The 16,886-nt window shown below is 32.2% G+C and overlaps 1 protein-coding gene across 1 annotated transcript in view; it reads left to right on the forward strand.

Moving 5' to 3' along the window:
* Positions 1 to 16,810, forward strand: part of LOC129945277 (peptidoglycan-recognition protein LC-like) — a 29,505-nt gene extending 12,695 nt beyond the window's left edge. Inside the window, exons 2-8 of the mRNA XM_056054935.1 lie at positions 6,822 to 7,040; positions 8,104 to 8,255; positions 8,323 to 8,701; positions 14,569 to 14,745; positions 14,837 to 14,983; positions 16,148 to 16,305; positions 16,367 to 16,810. Coding sequence (XP_055910910.1) covers positions 6,822 to 7,040; positions 8,104 to 8,255; positions 8,323 to 8,701; positions 14,569 to 14,745; positions 14,837 to 14,983; positions 16,148 to 16,305; positions 16,367 to 16,750 — 1,616 coding nt within the window. The 3' untranslated portion in view covers positions 16,751 to 16,810. The remainder of the gene's footprint in view (positions 1 to 6,821; positions 7,041 to 8,103; positions 8,256 to 8,322; positions 8,702 to 14,568; positions 14,746 to 14,836; positions 14,984 to 16,147; positions 16,306 to 16,366) is intronic.
* Positions 16,811 to 16,886: the final 76 nt, after the last annotated feature.

Genomic DNA, 16,886 nt, shown 5'->3' on the forward strand with positions numbered 1-16,886 from the left:
ACAACTGACACAACGCATTGGATTTTGTATATATTCCTCGACCTTGCAGTTCAACCAACCTATTTTAACTTCATTTGGACGGCGAATTTGATCGAAAGTGAGGATAGCTGCTCCGGTTGCAACTAATAAATCATTTTCTTTTTTCATCATTTTTCGGACCTCGATAACCTTGAATTTTTTTAGTTCTTCGAGTAATTCCTCTTCGGTTATATTTTTGATGTGCATGGAATAAATTCTACCCTGAACAGAATTAAGGCTAATGTGATTTGTCACTTTGACTGGGATTGAGTCGATAAGTTTGCATTTAATGAATTTATCAGCTGTTGCAACATTAAGTACTTTTAGTAGCAAGTCACCTGACCTCATTGACTTAACCTCCAATATATCTTTGGAAATGTGCTCTAATCCGCGATTGATTCGAATAGGATTGTAGGTAGATAATTTACGCAATTGATCGCCTTCTTTTTCTAAACCAGTGATGACGATGTATCGAGGCACATTATCATCGTTTTGAATTACCGGTAGATTAGGGAAATCATCACCATTATATTTTCTTTTGTGTTTTTTGTTCCGGTTTAAAATTACCTCTGATTCGAGGATTTTAAACCGGTTATGATTGGGGGGATCCGTCCCCCCGTCCATAATAGAAATTTATGTGTGAGTTTTATAGAATATGTATATTCTTTTCTTAAATATTTAAAATTCACTCACCGCAGATGGTAATAAATTGAGTGGAAAAAATAATTAAGAGTCTTTAAGAGTAAATCACAGCTCACACAGTATAAACTCACGTCTGTTCACGGCGTTTGCCAGCTTAGGACTGACCGAATACGATTTTTTTTTTTGCAGTTGTCTTCCAATTGAATTGTCTTGATTACATAATAGGCTCTTTAATGAGCTTAACATTTTACTAAGTACCAAATTGTAATTTACTAAGAGACTCCAACAATGTAAACCATTCTTTTTTCTTTCCTAGTAAATTGCTAATTCCCTTGCATTAAACTCTGACATCCGAACATGTCTTCATAGTGACAGTTCGTAAAAATAAACTAAGCGAAGAAGCTTAAACGGACCTATTATGTAAAATACCCAATTGTAGACTGGACCATTCCGTCGACTGTCTTAAAAAGATTAATTGCACGGATATCAAATAAATTTAGAAAATTGTTAAAAGTTAAAGTAGCCATTACGTGTGATTTTAACTTTAGCAAATTGCTGAGAGATAGTCAGGAGATTACATCGTTTTAAGTTAGATGAATCATCTTTTAACCTTAGTTAATTGCTAAAAATAGCTTAAACATTTTACTCGTACTAAATCGTTTATAATTTTGCGCTTTTTGTTTATTTCGATAATAGAGATAATATTAGTTTGTAGTTTTCTTAACAACCTTTAAAATGAGCCGCACATATATAATATAACTATCGACTTAGTGTATTAATCCCAGATCTTTCTACTCTCCTAGTTTTAATTTTTTTAAATAACTGTGACTTTATGATAAATATAGTAGATTATTTCGCAATAGATACAAGTAAATTTAAACTAAAAAAGGAGTGAAAGAAAGCAAAAGAAGGGGGAACGTTTTCTTCCCGCGAGTTATACACTTTTTGATGTAAATGGAAATATATACATATTAAGTTAAACAATTTGATTGTAGGAAGCTTCAATTTTTATAGCTTTTAAGAATATGTCACTTGTTAATTTTATACCATTTATAAGGTAAAATCATTATTTATGACAAAAAAGATTACATTCATTCGTTAAATTTTAAACAATTTTTATTTTAAACAATAAAGAAAATTCTAGGAAACACCCGTTAAAAAAATAGTTTCAATTTTTTTTCTTATGTGAATATTAGGTAGAAAACTGTACGTGTATAAAATACAAAATTAAAATGCTTTAAAACCATAGGAAATGGAATGTTGGTGAATAATCTGATTTTATTTCATATAAAGAAAAAAACATATTCAAATAAAGAGTTAGGTATAGTTCGTGAGTAAGCCAGCAACGAAACTTGTTCTAGTTATAAGCAAATCATTTTATTAGGTAAGGTGTGGGGGTAGGTAATTTTTCTCAATGCGTTATTCTTTTAGCTTAGAACACTTTGCATTTTTAATTCAGTGTCTTTCCATGATTAATATAAATTAATCTTGAACCGCAGCTGTATGTATTTCTGTATTTATGCATTTAAATGGGATAATAGCACATGTTCGTTAGAACCAGATGAGTATAAGGTAAACAAACAAACCTTATAAAATATTAACTTGACAGGAGAAAGTTTATTTAAAAATGGCCGTTGCTCCCCTTGTTTAAATTATTTTTCTTTTAACGCAATTTTTTTTTTTTTTGAGTAAATTCATGTTTTTTTTAATTTTTCCAGTAGGACGTTAAAATAAAATTGGTCGAGAAGCTTTGGTTCCTGAAAATAAATTTCCTTTTTCCGATAGTCTTAATTCAAATCCGAGTCCAAAATCATTCTATCACTTCAGATTTTTGAGATATTATTTTTTTTAAATTGGAAACAAAATTTAAAACAAAAACGTATTTATAAAACTTTAAGTAGCTATTTAAATGCGGTAGTTTTTTTTAAATAAAATTAATGGTGGTTTTCCAAAAGTACAATTTCCATCTTAAATATTTATTTCAAATATTTATTGTGTTTCATATAATTTGTAATGTATGCTAAAACTAGTTTGAATAAAAAAAGGCAAAGCGGTTTAAAAGGATTTTGTGATTTTGTAATTAATTCCTCGTTTAAACGAAGCTAAGTTTTTGAAAAATGTTGAGAAAATAATTATTTCCAATTTGAGAAGATTGTTAAAATTGAAGTCCCGATTCGAAATCAATACTAAAAATTAACTACGAAACGTAGTTTGAATTCAAGATTTCGTTAAGCTTCATATAAAGCCAGCTGAAGACTCATAACATAAATCATAAGAATTTCCAAACACTAAGTTCGATATTGTAATGATAAAAACTGTATTAGTCCAGTCAAATTTTCACCATAAAACCAGAATGGTTACAAAAATTAGGGTAATTTCGATTTTTTGATGTGTTGTTTGAATTGGTAAGTTGTTGAAAAATCCAAGTTTTCTAATTCCCCCCACCACCGCCGGTGCCACCATCTTGAAAAAACTGCTCAATTTTTTGACATTTTCCTGTGTTTCAAAATATCTTCTTAAGTATTGGTTTGAGAACAACAAAATCATCAGCTTTTTTAAACTAGATTAAATTATATACAATTCGAGACCAAAACTAGATCTAATAGTTCCCGAGATAGAGCTCTTTTAATTTTGAGAATTTTTCTCAAAAGCGTGAAAAGTACAGATTTTTAGGCGGTTTTTGCTTAATAGCAAGTAAATGGTAAATCCTTCCACCAATGTTTGATATAATAGCATCTGTAATAGGTCGTATAGACTCTTTTAAATATTTTTGTAGTTTGTGGAATTTTTTTTTTGTCAATTTATTATTAAAAAACAGGAAGGTTCAAATTCTATTAATATATATTATTCATGTAAAAAGTGTTTGCTGAACCAAAATTTTATACATTTATTCGTTTTGAAATTCCCACACCATTTTTCTCTTCAGACTCGTTGTCTAAAGGAGTCTGAAGAGGAAACGATAAACGAGACTGACATAACGATAATGAAGATGCAGCAAAGCTCTCTCAGTGGATTTCTGAACACAATCCATTCCCCAAACTTGAAGTGATAATGCCAATAGATTTAGGAATTCTGGGACTTGATGAAGTAAGTTGCCATATTTCTGAAGATTGGGAGAGATATGATTTATAAAATGATGGGGAAGGATTTTGAAAACATTAACTTCAACCGGACGAACAAGGTACTCACGCTTGCTTCTATTAACAATACCGCCAAAATTGGGAACATCAGCATTGTTGTAAAGGGTGATTTTTTTGAGGTTAGGATTTTCATGCATTAATATTTGACAGATCACGCGGGATTTCAGACATGGTGTCAAAGAGAAAGATGCTCAGACATTTCATCATGAATAGACTTACTAACGAGCAACGCTTGCAAATTATTGAATTTTATTACCAAAATCAGTGTTCGGTTCGAAATGTGTTTCGCGCTTTACGTCCGATTTATGGTCTACATAATCGACCAAATGAGCAAACAATTAATGCGATTGTGACCAAGTTTCGCACTCAGTTTACTTTATTGGACATTAAACCAACCACACGAATGCGTACAGTGCGTACAGAAGAAAATATTGCGTCTGTTTCTGAGAGTGTTGCTGAAGATCGTGAAATGTCGATTCGTCGCCGTTCGCAGCAATTGGGTTTGTGTTATTCGACCACATGGAAGATTTTACGCAAAGATCTTGGTGTAAAACCGTATAAAATACAGCTCGTGCAAGAACTGAAGTCGAACAATCTGCCACAACGTCGAATTTTCAGTGAATGGACCCTAGAAAAGTTGGCAGAAAATCCGCTTTTTTATCGACAAATTTTGGTCAGCGATAAGGCTCATCTCTGGTTGAATGGCTACGTAAATAAGCAAAATTGCCGCATTTGGAGTGAAGAGCAACCAGAAGCCGTTCAAGAACTGCCCATGCATCCCGAAAAATGCACTGTTTGGTGTGGTTTGTACGCTGGTGGAATCATTGGACCGTATTTTTTCAAAATGCTGTTGGACGCAACGTTACGGTGAATGGCGATCGCTATCGTTCAATGCTAACAAACTTTTTGTTGCCAAAAATGGAAGAACTGAACTTGGTTGACATGTGGTTTCAACAAGATGGCACTACATGCCACACAGCTCGCGATTCTATGGCCATTTTGAGGGAAAACTTCGGAGAACAATTCATCTCAAGGAATGGACCGGTAAGTTGGCCACCAAGATCATGCGATTTGACGCCTTTAGACTATTTTTTGTAGGGCTACGTCAAGTCTAAAGTCTACATAAATAAGCCAGCAACTATTCCAGCTTTGGAAGACAACATTTCCGAAGAAATTCGGGCTATTCCGGCCGAAATGCTCGAAAAAGTTACCCAATATTGGACTTTCCGAATGGACCACCTAAGACGCAGCAGCGGTCATCATTGAAATGAAATTATCTTCAAAAAGTAAATGTCATGGACCAATCTAACGTTTCAAATAAAGAATCGATGAGATTTTGCAAATTGTATGCCCTTTTTTTTTTTAAAAAGTTCTCAAGCTCTTAAAAAATCACCGTTTAGATCCCCTTATGCTTTTTCACAGGTTTTGCATAGCAAACCAATCAGATGATGATTTAAAAGCATTTATAAAATTCGAATTGTCACCTTTTCTTATGTTTTTTTTCACAGAAAAGGGTATGCGTTAGGGGACAAAATCTTTGTTATACACATTAGTCACACCTATTACAGAGGATGAAATACACGTGGGATCCCATTATGTCGTGGTTGATGGTGGCCATTTACTACACAAAGTTGTGGGGCGACGACAAGCCTCTTTTAGAGCTATAGCTGATAGCTATTTTCAATACTTGCATAATCATTACGGTCAAGATATAGTTGTCATTTTTGATGGTTACCCTGACGATGAGAGAAAGAGCCCCAAATATTGTGGAGGAATTTGACGGGCGGCCCATTCTTCTCCCGATGAAATGTTTCATGCGGAAACAGTGATACAAAGTACACAAGTAAAGCTCCTTGGAAATGAAAGCAATAAGAAACGTTTCATTGAACTGATGAAAAAGACATTACATAAAGCTTATATCTGCGTGCACCAGACAGTTGAAGATGCTGACCTCATGATTCTGAACACTGCTTTTTCTGCTATTTCATACTTTGGATCAATATGACTCTCTGCGTGTGGTTGGTCAAGACATTGACTTTCTCGTTGTCAATTGGCATAAAAACACAGTAAACTTTTTTTTCCAAAATTTTGGTTCACCAACCACTTTTTACATGAACGTTGCATAAATATATAATTAATAGAATTTGAACCTTTTTGTTTTTTTTTTAATAAATATATTGGTAAACAAAAAAAATCTAAAAACTACAAAAGTATTAAAAAGATTATATCTCAGAGTCTATATGACTTAGCAGAACCAGTTTGTTCTTAAACTTTGGCTATTTATTAACATTGGCGTTGGTTTTACCATTTATTTGCTATCAAGCAAAAACCGACTACAAACGTGTACTTTTCACATTTTTGAGGAAAATTCTCAAAATTAAAAGAGCTCTATCTCGGGAACTATTGAAGCTAGTTTTGGTCTCGAATTGTAGATAATTTTATTTAGTTTAAAAAAGCTGATGATTTTGTTTTTCTCAAACCAATACTGTAGAAGATATTTTGAAAACACAGGTAAAAGTAAAAAAATTGAGCCGTTTATTCAAGATGGCGGTGCCCTCGGTGGTGGAGGGAATTAGAAAACTTGGGTTTTTCAAAAACTTAACAACCTAAACAACATATCAAAAAATCAAAACTACTCTAATTTATGTAACCATTTATGACAAATTGACTGGACTATAGAAAAAGTTTTGTACTTTGCAAAATCATTAATCAACTTATTGTTAAGAACTATATAGTTTTTCCTTAGGCCAGAAAAATAGACGGTTTTGGTTATCTTCAAAATGATTCGATAGAAAACCTGTAAGCTGTTATTTGGTTTAGGAAAACTCACTCTTTTAACAAAGTGTTGTTTAGTTCTTGGGAAAGAAAAGTTTGATTCACAATTAATACTTTTTTATAATCAGAACTCTTTTACATTTTCCCATATTTTTGAAGTCGTAAGGCTACAAATCGCTAAAAACATTACAAAATGTTATATTTACTAATGCTGACTTTTCAATTGATTTTTTCTTTTATTTTCAGAAGATTTCAAGGAGAAAAACTCAACACAAAACCACCAGCCATATAAATTTATTTTCAATCGAAGAGCAGTTGTTATTACGGCTATTATCATAACTCTAACAATTGTAATTGGAGGCATTTTTGCAACAACAAGTTTTTTGATGAAACGTTCAAGTAAGCATCAAGAAATCGAGGATGACGAAGAAAATAGAAAACATATTCCAGTAAATAATACAATAGGTATTTCAAAAACACAAACAAAACAAAAACACACATCTTTTGAACTTGATTTCGATTTAAAAAAATATATGTTTCGAAATTTAAACAAAACGCGTCATTTTTGTATTTTTGAATAAGAGCAAATGATAATTTGAGTTAATCTTTGATTTAAATTCAAAATTAGCTTAGTTGTAAAACATTCAAAGAGTCTACAACAATTATCTAATTTTTTGCTGGTATCATACTAAATCAAATTTATAAACGAACCTATTCGTAACATTTATAAACGTCAAAGTGACTTTAGTGGAATAAACTTATTTTTTAAGCCCAGTTTCATGCTAAAAAAAACATTAAATGTCAAATTAGAGCGAGCGCCTTACATTTTTGAACAATTTTTTGTTAATGAATTTGAAAATATTTTCTTAAAATTCACCTAAATTCATTTTCTTAAATTTTGTTAAAGCAAAACCGCTGAACACGTCTAACATGTGAACTTCTCTAAAGCATTATTCACATGAGCACGACCAACGAAAGAGCGAATATTCGTCGATTTTGACATTTCATTCACATGAAATTTTTTAATTAGTGGCGAATGAAGTTTGATTTTGACCACAGAAACCACAACGAGAATGATTTTTTTAGGTTAAGTACGCGCGATTATTTTATTCGTTGCGAGTGTGGATAATGTACAACTACAACTACAACTACAATTTTTTCGCGACGAATAAATTTGTTTTCTTAAATTTATTAATATATGATATTGAAAAGTAAAAGTATGCATCATATATCAAATAGAAACTATATTGCTATCGTTTTATTAAGAATTTGTGTCAAATAAGTCTTCAAATGTATATAAACTCACATTTTGTAATTCATTGGTTGGTCACCATCATGTGAATGCTGCTTAACATAGTTTTGTATAAGCAGTCGTGTTCATTTTCCTGAAATTACTAAGATCACTTACCCCATTCTTTAAACTTAACTGAACTTAAACTAATTTTTTTTAAATTATATATTAGAAGCTGAAGTCTCAAGTCTTAAATTATTTTCTATTTGACAAAGAATTTTATTTTGATTCTTGTAGGAAAGGACAATTTTGGCGGAGGATCAATTTTGCGGTTAGTAACAAGAGACGAATGGCTTGCCAGACCCGAATCAGAATCATTAACATTGCTTAATTTGCCAGTTCATCGGGTTATAATAGCTCACACAGCAACAGGACTTTGTACGAGCCAGGTTAGAAGCTTAATTTTCTAAAGCTTATTAATAAAAGCTAATTTGTGTTTCATTATTTTATTTTTAGGCTTCATGTGCTCTTCAAACTCAAAATATTCAAAACTTTCACATGGACTCAAGAAATTATGGTGATATAGGCTATAATTTTCTAGTTGGTGGCGATGGAGCTGTTTATGAGGGTCGAGGTTGGGATAAACAAGGCGCACATACGTTAGGCTTTAATGTTGATAGCATTTGTATAGCTTTCATTGGGACTTTTGTAAAACTGACTCCTACTGAAGGTCAACTTAATGCAGCCAAGCTGATTATAGCCGAAGGTGTAAGACTGAAGAAGCTTGTAGACGATTATCGTTTGTATGGTGCTAGACAATTTGTGGGGACAGAAAGCCCAGGGAATGCTCTATTTGAAATCATCAAAAAATGGCCACATTGGTCAGGAAAACGATTTTGAAATTAATTTAACCTTTAGGTTTAAGAAAATGTATGTATAAAAATGTTTAATTATTATTTAAGGTTATTTAGATGTTGTCAGTTTGAAAGTTAAGCTTATATTGTAAGTAAATTTAATCCTATTAACAAATTAGAAGATATATATATTTGTGATACATATTGTGTTAGAATATTAGAATGAAACAATGTTTAGTTTTAAAAAAATAAAAATTGGAATTTAAAATGTTTATAAACCTTTTTTTCTTTAACGTTTTTTTTTAAAGCTAAAAATATCAAAAATATTTCTCTGAAATATGATTGTTTAAAATAAGTTTTTGAACCTAAGCAAATGTAATTTGTATTTTATTTTTAAAAAGAGAATGATACAATTCTCTTAAAAGCAAAAAATTATATCACTCTCTAGGGTCCAGAATTTCCAGGCTGTCTAAAGCTTTTCTAGGCGTTAAGTAATGCTGGGGGTTATTGTATGTGTCGGAAAAACCCACCTGAGCATGATTTTTTTCAATATAAATTAAAAATTATGACTCAAAGCCAACAGTTAGTACCTCTCAGTGATTTTACATCAATTTTCATTATTCAGTTTTTAGATTTCTCTCAGAAAGGCAAGTCATAATTTGTATTATAATATTTTAAATTAGAATTTGTTGTTGTTTGAATTTAATAAACCATATAAATAAAAGGTGAAGAAGTTGTATTTGAAGGCGATAATTAATATTATTGATAAGTAATTTTACTGAGTGAAAAGATTATTACAAAATATGAATAAGACGTCAACGGGGATTGAAGGCAGTTAATTACATGAATACTTGTATCGGATGATTAAAAGAAAAGACTGTTGGACTTGTTAAGAGCGGAACTTTTTTAAAGCTTATTCATTTTTGTTCTGTTTACTAACAGCTCTAAAGTCCATCCATAAAGTGAACCTTCCTTCGTTGATATTATAAAGTAATAAGGCTTTGGTATCACAATTTTCGTCAGGAAGTGTAGTAGAACAATCTTAAAAGAAACGAAAAAATGTGACAATTTTTATTTTAAACGTAAGCCTTAACGTTGTGTGGAATGCAGAGATTAAAAACTGTAGAAGGAATTGTACTTTTCTTACAATGTAAACTTGGAATCAAAGGAGACACCCATATTCTTTACTGTAGCAGTTCTCTGAAGAGGGATACGCTCAAGAAAATACGCAAACTCATAAGTTGAAAGTTTTCTAGAGACAGAGATAGCGAAGCATATCTTGACAAGTTTAAGACTGTTAACCAAACACCAGTTTGATAAATGATCGAAGTCTAATTGGAGATTAAAGCAATTATAAAAGGAATTCACTATTAAAAACAATTAAAGATCATGAGATATTGACTGAATTTTATGTTTTTGCAAATATCATCGATAAGGAATATAAATAAAAGGGGGCTAAGTTCACTGCCCTGCGGAACTCCTGATGCACATTTAATAGATCTCGAGGTTTGATTGTCCAGTTTTACTTTGTGTACCCTATCAGTTAAAAAAGATGAAATCCACTGAAGAAGATTAGAGAGAATCCCAAAGTTATGAAGCTTACGAAGCAGTATGTTGGTTGTGGCATACAGAATCAAATGCCTTACTAGAATCCGTGTAGATAGCGTTTACTTGACTTTGAATTTTTATACAAATAATAACGAAAGAGGAAAAACATGCGAGATTAGTGACAGTTGATCTAGCCGATATAAACCCATGCTGGGCATCACTTACATGTTCCTTAACGAGACAATCCAGTTTGGTCTTTACTAAACTTTCGAGCAATTTAGGAATTGTGGACAGCTTACCTCTGCCTCTGTAATTTTTAGCATTATTTTTCGAACCAGACTTATAAATTGGGATCAGAAAAGAAGATTTCCATTCGTTCAAAAATATCCCGCACGATAAAGATAAGTTGAATACAATTTGCAATTTAAAGCATATAGAACTAGAGCATTTTTTTTGAGACAATAGAAGAAATGGCATCTACACCAGGAATGTGATTGGGTTTAAAATTCTGAAGACCGTTTAATTCTAAATGTATTGAGCCAATATCTACTTAAGGGGTAATATCTGAAAGAAAATTCAAGTTTCCTTGTGAAGTTGAGTAAACTGATTCAAAAAATTGAGCAAAAAGATCAAAAGTTTTATTAATGTCTGAAGAACTACTCGTAAATAAATTGGGTGGCGCAACAGTCCGTTGTGAACCAGGGCCTAGTGACTTACAACTCTCAACCATTCCTGTGTGCGAGTACTGTTGTCAAGAATGTAAAACTATCCCCTCTAAAATTTATCGTAGTGGGAATGCCAATTGATTTCCTTTTAGAATTATTAAAACTCCAGAATCGTTTCGGATCACTTTTCAAATTAAGCTCCATATTCGAAATATAATTCCTGAGAACCATGAATTCTTTACGAAGTTTACAAAATTAATGTTTGTCATCTAAAGCGTTCGACATTTTATACTTGGCAACTGATTTATTTTTTAATCACGTAGGGTTTTGAGATTTGCTTTTCAGTCCGTGAGACGGTTAAGCATATTCTTCAAATTCATGTTTAAAAATTCAGTATTCCAGTCTACAATTCCATGATAATTATCGAGTTCAATGAAGTTTGACTATAAAGAAGAAATACAGGCGTTAAGATATTTTTTGCTCTATTTAAATTAATTTTTATCATTTAAGAGAAATTTTTTCCATAAACCATATAAAAACTGAATAAGGGGAGGAATGTAACTGGCTCTTTCTCTAGAGCATAAACCATTAAAATAATGGTAAAAGAGGGTGAGACAAGAAATATTTCGACGATGTTCAAGCGACTTAAATGATTTTATAATGGTAATATCACCAATCAATCTAAATGCTCTACGTTCAATACTTTCCAAGAAGCTTAAATAAATTGCAGTAGCAGCAGCCCAGATATAGGAGTTATACTCAAGCTTTGGACGTATATAAGTCTTGTAAATAACAGCCAGATCAGAGTGGGAGAATCGCCTTAGAAAACCCAAACATGTTGTGGCATTTTTGGCGACATCGCGTATGTGATCGTTCCACAAGGGGCTTGGTGATACACATACCGAGAATATCGAGTTATTTAGTCTCCTCGATGCAAGTGACATCCATAGATAATGGCAAGGGGGGTGTATATCGCTTTAACGATAACGATACAATTCAGAATTGGGTTCTCGAAGAATTAAATTTCACGCGGTTTCTTATTCCCCATTGCACAATGCTGTTTAAGTCAGAATTTAATGAGCTATCATATTTTGTCGTTGCAGTTCCACATCCAAAGAAGAGGGATGTGAGTCTGAAAACGAATATGAAAAGCTAAGGGTACTATCGTCAGCGAAACAATGTATTTGATTAGATGTTGCAGACAGGAAATCATTTATAAAAATGAGAAATAGTGTTGGAGATAGAACAGAGCCCTGAGGCACACCAGCATTTATTTTATGGTTTTCAGACATGAATCCATCCAATACTGCTTGTATTGAACGATCGGAAAGGTAATTACTTATCCAATGAAGCAGGGATTCATGAAAACCGAAAGCACGCTTTTTCGATAAGAGAGCCTGATGCCAAATCCTATCAAGTGCTTTTGGAATATCGAGTGCAATAATATTACTTTTTCCAAAGCAATGTAAAGATATGCTCCATTGTTTGGTGAGAAGAACCATAAGATCACCAGTGAACCTATTGCTTCGAAAGCCGTACTGCCGGTCATTAAAAACTTTCGATTTTCAAGATATTTTTTTGCTATGGTAATTAATTAGTGTTTCCATAAACTTGAATAGAAAAGTTCAATTGGTCGGTAATTAGAGGGTGAGGAAGATTGGCCTTTTTTTGGAAATAGGCTGGACAAATAAAAAAGCTTATACAGTGGTTTTGCCAGCGTTGAAGAACACCTCTTCAGAACAATATGGGGATACCATCCGGACCAGTGGATTTATGTATGTTGAGATCTTTTAGGACTCTCACAACAGTATGATTACGAAAATAGATGTGCCCCATAGTATCCCTAACGCTATCGATGACAGGGGGAGTCATAACACTCACAGGCAGTGTTAGCAGCGAAATGCCTATTGAAGAGGTTAGCTTTCTCGAGAGAGCTAACAAATGGAGTGTCATTGACAACGAGCGTAAGAACCGAGGAAGAAGAAGAATTTCTCAAGTTATTTACTGCCTTTGGGACTTTGCAGTATTTTTTGCTGTAATTTTTGGTCATGTAAAAATTTGGTCCGACGAATATGCCCGTTGCAGGCCTTCCTGGCTTGCTTGAACTTATTCGGTTTTTCTCAGTTGGATTGGCTTTAAAACAGCTCGCATCGAACCATACGTTTTCCTTAGGTCTGATGATTTTAACCCGGTTTATCACAGAACTCTTTTGACACCAGATTTTTTATTTTTTTAGTTTCGTATCAAATGAGAAAAATACTGACCAAATATTTACCAGTAGATAAGTTTTAAAAAGAAGAAGATGAAGGTGCAATTCGTTAAAAATTGCTTTCAAATTTTCTTAAGTTTGTTTGTGTTTGTGCTTTTGTTAAGCTGACAGCTGAAAATTGTAAAATTGGAAAAATCCAGATTTGCAGATTTGATCTTACCTACAAAATAAATCAATTTATTTTGCCCCATGGAATGCAAAAACATTTGTGTTTGACAGATCTAGATCAATAATAAATAGATTTGATTCATATTTTTGATAATCTGTAAAGTAGTATTCACATGAGCGCGACCAACGAACGACGAATGAATTACAAAATATGAGTTTATATACGTTTGAAGACATATTTCCACACAAATTCTTAACAAAACGATAGCAATATAGTTTCCATTTGATTTATGATACATACTTTTACTTTTCATTATAATATATTAATAAATTTAAGAAAACAAATTTATTCGTCGCGAAAAAAATTATAGTTGATAACTGTCAAACTTTATTCGCGTTCCACATTATCCACACTCGCAACGAATAAAATAATCGTGCGTACTTAACCTAAAAAATCATTCTTGTTTTGGTTTCGGTGGTGAATGATGTTCGGCTGTGGCTTCATTCGCAACGAATTAAAAACTCTCATGTGAACGAAACGTCAAAATCGACGAATATTCGTTCATTCGTTGGTCGTTGGTCGTGCTCATGTGAATAGTACTTAAAGCACGACCAACGAATGAACGAATATTCGTCGATTTTGACATTTCTTTCACATGAGAGTTTTTAATTCGTCGCGAATGAACCAAAACAAGAATGATTTTGTTAGGTTAAGTACGCGCGGTTATTTTATTCGTTGCGAGTGTGGATAATGTGGAACGCGAATAAAGTTTGACAGTTCGTATTAACTACAATTTTTTTTGCGACAAATAAATTTGTTTTCTTAAATGTATTAATATAGAAAAGAAAAAGTATGCATAATAAATCAAATAAAAAATATATTGCTATCGTTTAGTTAAGAATTTGTGTGGAAATATGTCTTCAAACGTATATAAACTCACATTTTGTAATTCATTCGTAGTTCATGTGAACACTGCTTAAGTTATCAAGTTAGTCAGTTTTCGTTTTTGAGGCTTTTTAAGTGATTTGTAGAAACCACTTTTGTCTATAAGTACTGCCTTTTTCGAGGAATTGACAAATCCTCCAAAAGCATTATCTGTCATGAAATGTGCTTTCTCAATTTAGCCGTTCGGATTCAGCTTGAAGCAGAAGGTCCCCCCTAAGGTTGGCATTCCGGAAAATTGCTTTCGGTTATATCATTCATAGGAATCTCTAACAAGCTAACAAGAAAGTATCTTAGTTTAAAACTGAAATAACCATTCAAGATTGTTTTCTCTACTTCTTCCACAGATTAAAATGTTTGAGCTTCTTTGAACAGATAATCAAATAAATATTGTGCTTTTTTTCTGTGTTTTTCTAATAAAATATGTTCACAGAATTATCAATATGGCTACGAATGTTGATATTATAATTGAAAACCAAACCGATATCAAAGGACCAATGACAATAAGCCTACATTTGGTAGAAGATCAAACACCTATAAAAGTAATTCTAGGTAAGTTGAAAATGAAGCTTAACACCTTTTTGAACTTACTTGTACATGTTTACATTCTGTTATCTATAAATTTTGTTTCTTATTTTCTCAGATGGCAAAACTTCATCTCAATCTGAAGACAATTCATACAAATTCAAGTGCCTTGGCAAGATGATTGTTATAACAGTTTTAGTCATAATCTTTATAATTCTGATCGGGGGAATTTTCGCCACTTCAAATAACTTGACTAATGAAGAAAGTAAGTAACAGAAGAAAACTGTGGAACTTTTAGTTAATATCAATTTGCGAGTGTAACTTTTACAGAATTTAACTCATGTGTAAATATCTTAAACAAGCCTTTTTTAGACAAATGCAGCACTGTGACCTTATGCGAATTTGTGTTATGAGAGTAGACTTAAAGCTAAAGCTAGTTTTTTTTTCTAATGGTTTTCCAATTCTAAAATCTCTGTCTTTGATATTCAGTCCAGTTATATTTCATAAAGTTTTTGAAACAGTTTTAAAGGAACCATGAATCATTTATGATAAAATGTTTTGAACAGAAAAAAGTACAACGGTTTAAATATAATTTTGTTTCTGTAAGGATTTCGTCCTCTAAGCAAGGATAATTAAGTTCTTAGATTATTTTGAAAAATATAAAAATTAAATTGAAAATCGGTATTTTTAAAAATTTGGACAAAGAGTTGAACTGGTGTTAGAATTCAAAATCTACACTAAAAAATAATTCCAAAACGTATTTTTCTTAAGCTTCTTAAAACTTCATCATGAGTCAAATAAAGGCTCAATATTAATACAAATTCAGCCTCAGCCTTAAGAACACGGTTTTCTTTAGCTTTTTTAAGAGGCCATATTTTGAAAACCTGTGGCGATAAAAAAATTATCGGACGAGAATCAAATTCAGGATATCTTAATTCCTCAGAAAATTATTATTTCGTTTGTGGAACGGAAGAAACCTAATTTTGTCGATTAGTGTTAGAATTTTACAGTTAAATTGTGTTTCTGTTTTTGGAACCCTACGCCTTATTGCAGTGTTTGTAATCTGGACATTTTCTACAAACCGGAAAGATCTTATGTGACATTTGATAAAGACGTTCTTCTGGAAAGGTTTTAAAAAATACTTTTTGAAGATAAGTTACTTCATCATTCTGTATCTTGGACAATTTTTTTTACACAAAATCTCAATATTCGAAAATGTACGTTAATGAGTGTTTTTCAAAACTCATGTATTACTTTATTGAAATTAACAGAAAAAGAGACAAACCTAAGAAAACTTTTTTTCTTTTACATTGTTAACATTTGTTTTTGACAACATCTTTTTATTGACAAGACTTAAGACTTTATAAGTTTACCAATTAGTTTTTCTTTAAAAATTGTTAATTGTTTTTTATTTTCTACATATATTCAGAGATAATTAAAAAAAGTGTAGAAACACAAAACTTCCTCCGAATTGTGTCCCGAGAAGAGTGGCTTGCTAGACCTCCAGCGGAAGAACCAGACCACCTTGTACTTCCAGTCTATCGTCTTATAATTGCGCATACTGCAACTTCTAATTGCTTCAGCCAGGTTAGAGTTTAAAAACCCCTTTCCTTTGATTAGTTATTAAAATACAACATTTCTTTTTAAGGTTTCTTGCACTTCTCGAGTACAAACCATCCAAAATTTCCATATGGACTCAAGAAATCTCAATGACATTATGTTCAATTTTCTTATTGGCGGTGATGGAATTGTTTATGAAGGACGTGGTTGGAATGCTCAAGGTGCTCATACGAAAGGTTTTAATGAAGATAGCTTATGTGTGGCTTTCATTGGAACATTTTCATCAATAAATCCATCAGAAAAACAACTTAAATCAGGTCAAAAGATCATTGATGAGGGAGTGAGACTAAATAAACTCGCGAAGGACTACAGATTGTATGGACAAAGACAACTTGCAGCAACTGAAAGTCCAGGAAAAGCTTTGTATGGAATCATTCAACAATGGCCGAATTGGTCCAATGTCACTAATTAATAGTTTTTAGTTATTTTTTTATGATAAAAAATATACCCTGAACCTGATTTTATAAAATAATTTTTGTTTTAAACATTTAATAAATTTCAGAATCTATTGACGAAGCTTCAATCTTTTACGAATTTTGAAAAAATTC

This window comes from Eupeodes corollae, chromosome 2, assembly GCF_945859685.1.
Source record: "Eupeodes corollae chromosome 2, idEupCoro1.1, whole genome shotgun sequence".
In the NCBI taxonomy this organism is placed as follows: domain Eukaryota; kingdom Metazoa; phylum Arthropoda; class Insecta; order Diptera; family Syrphidae; genus Eupeodes; species Eupeodes corollae.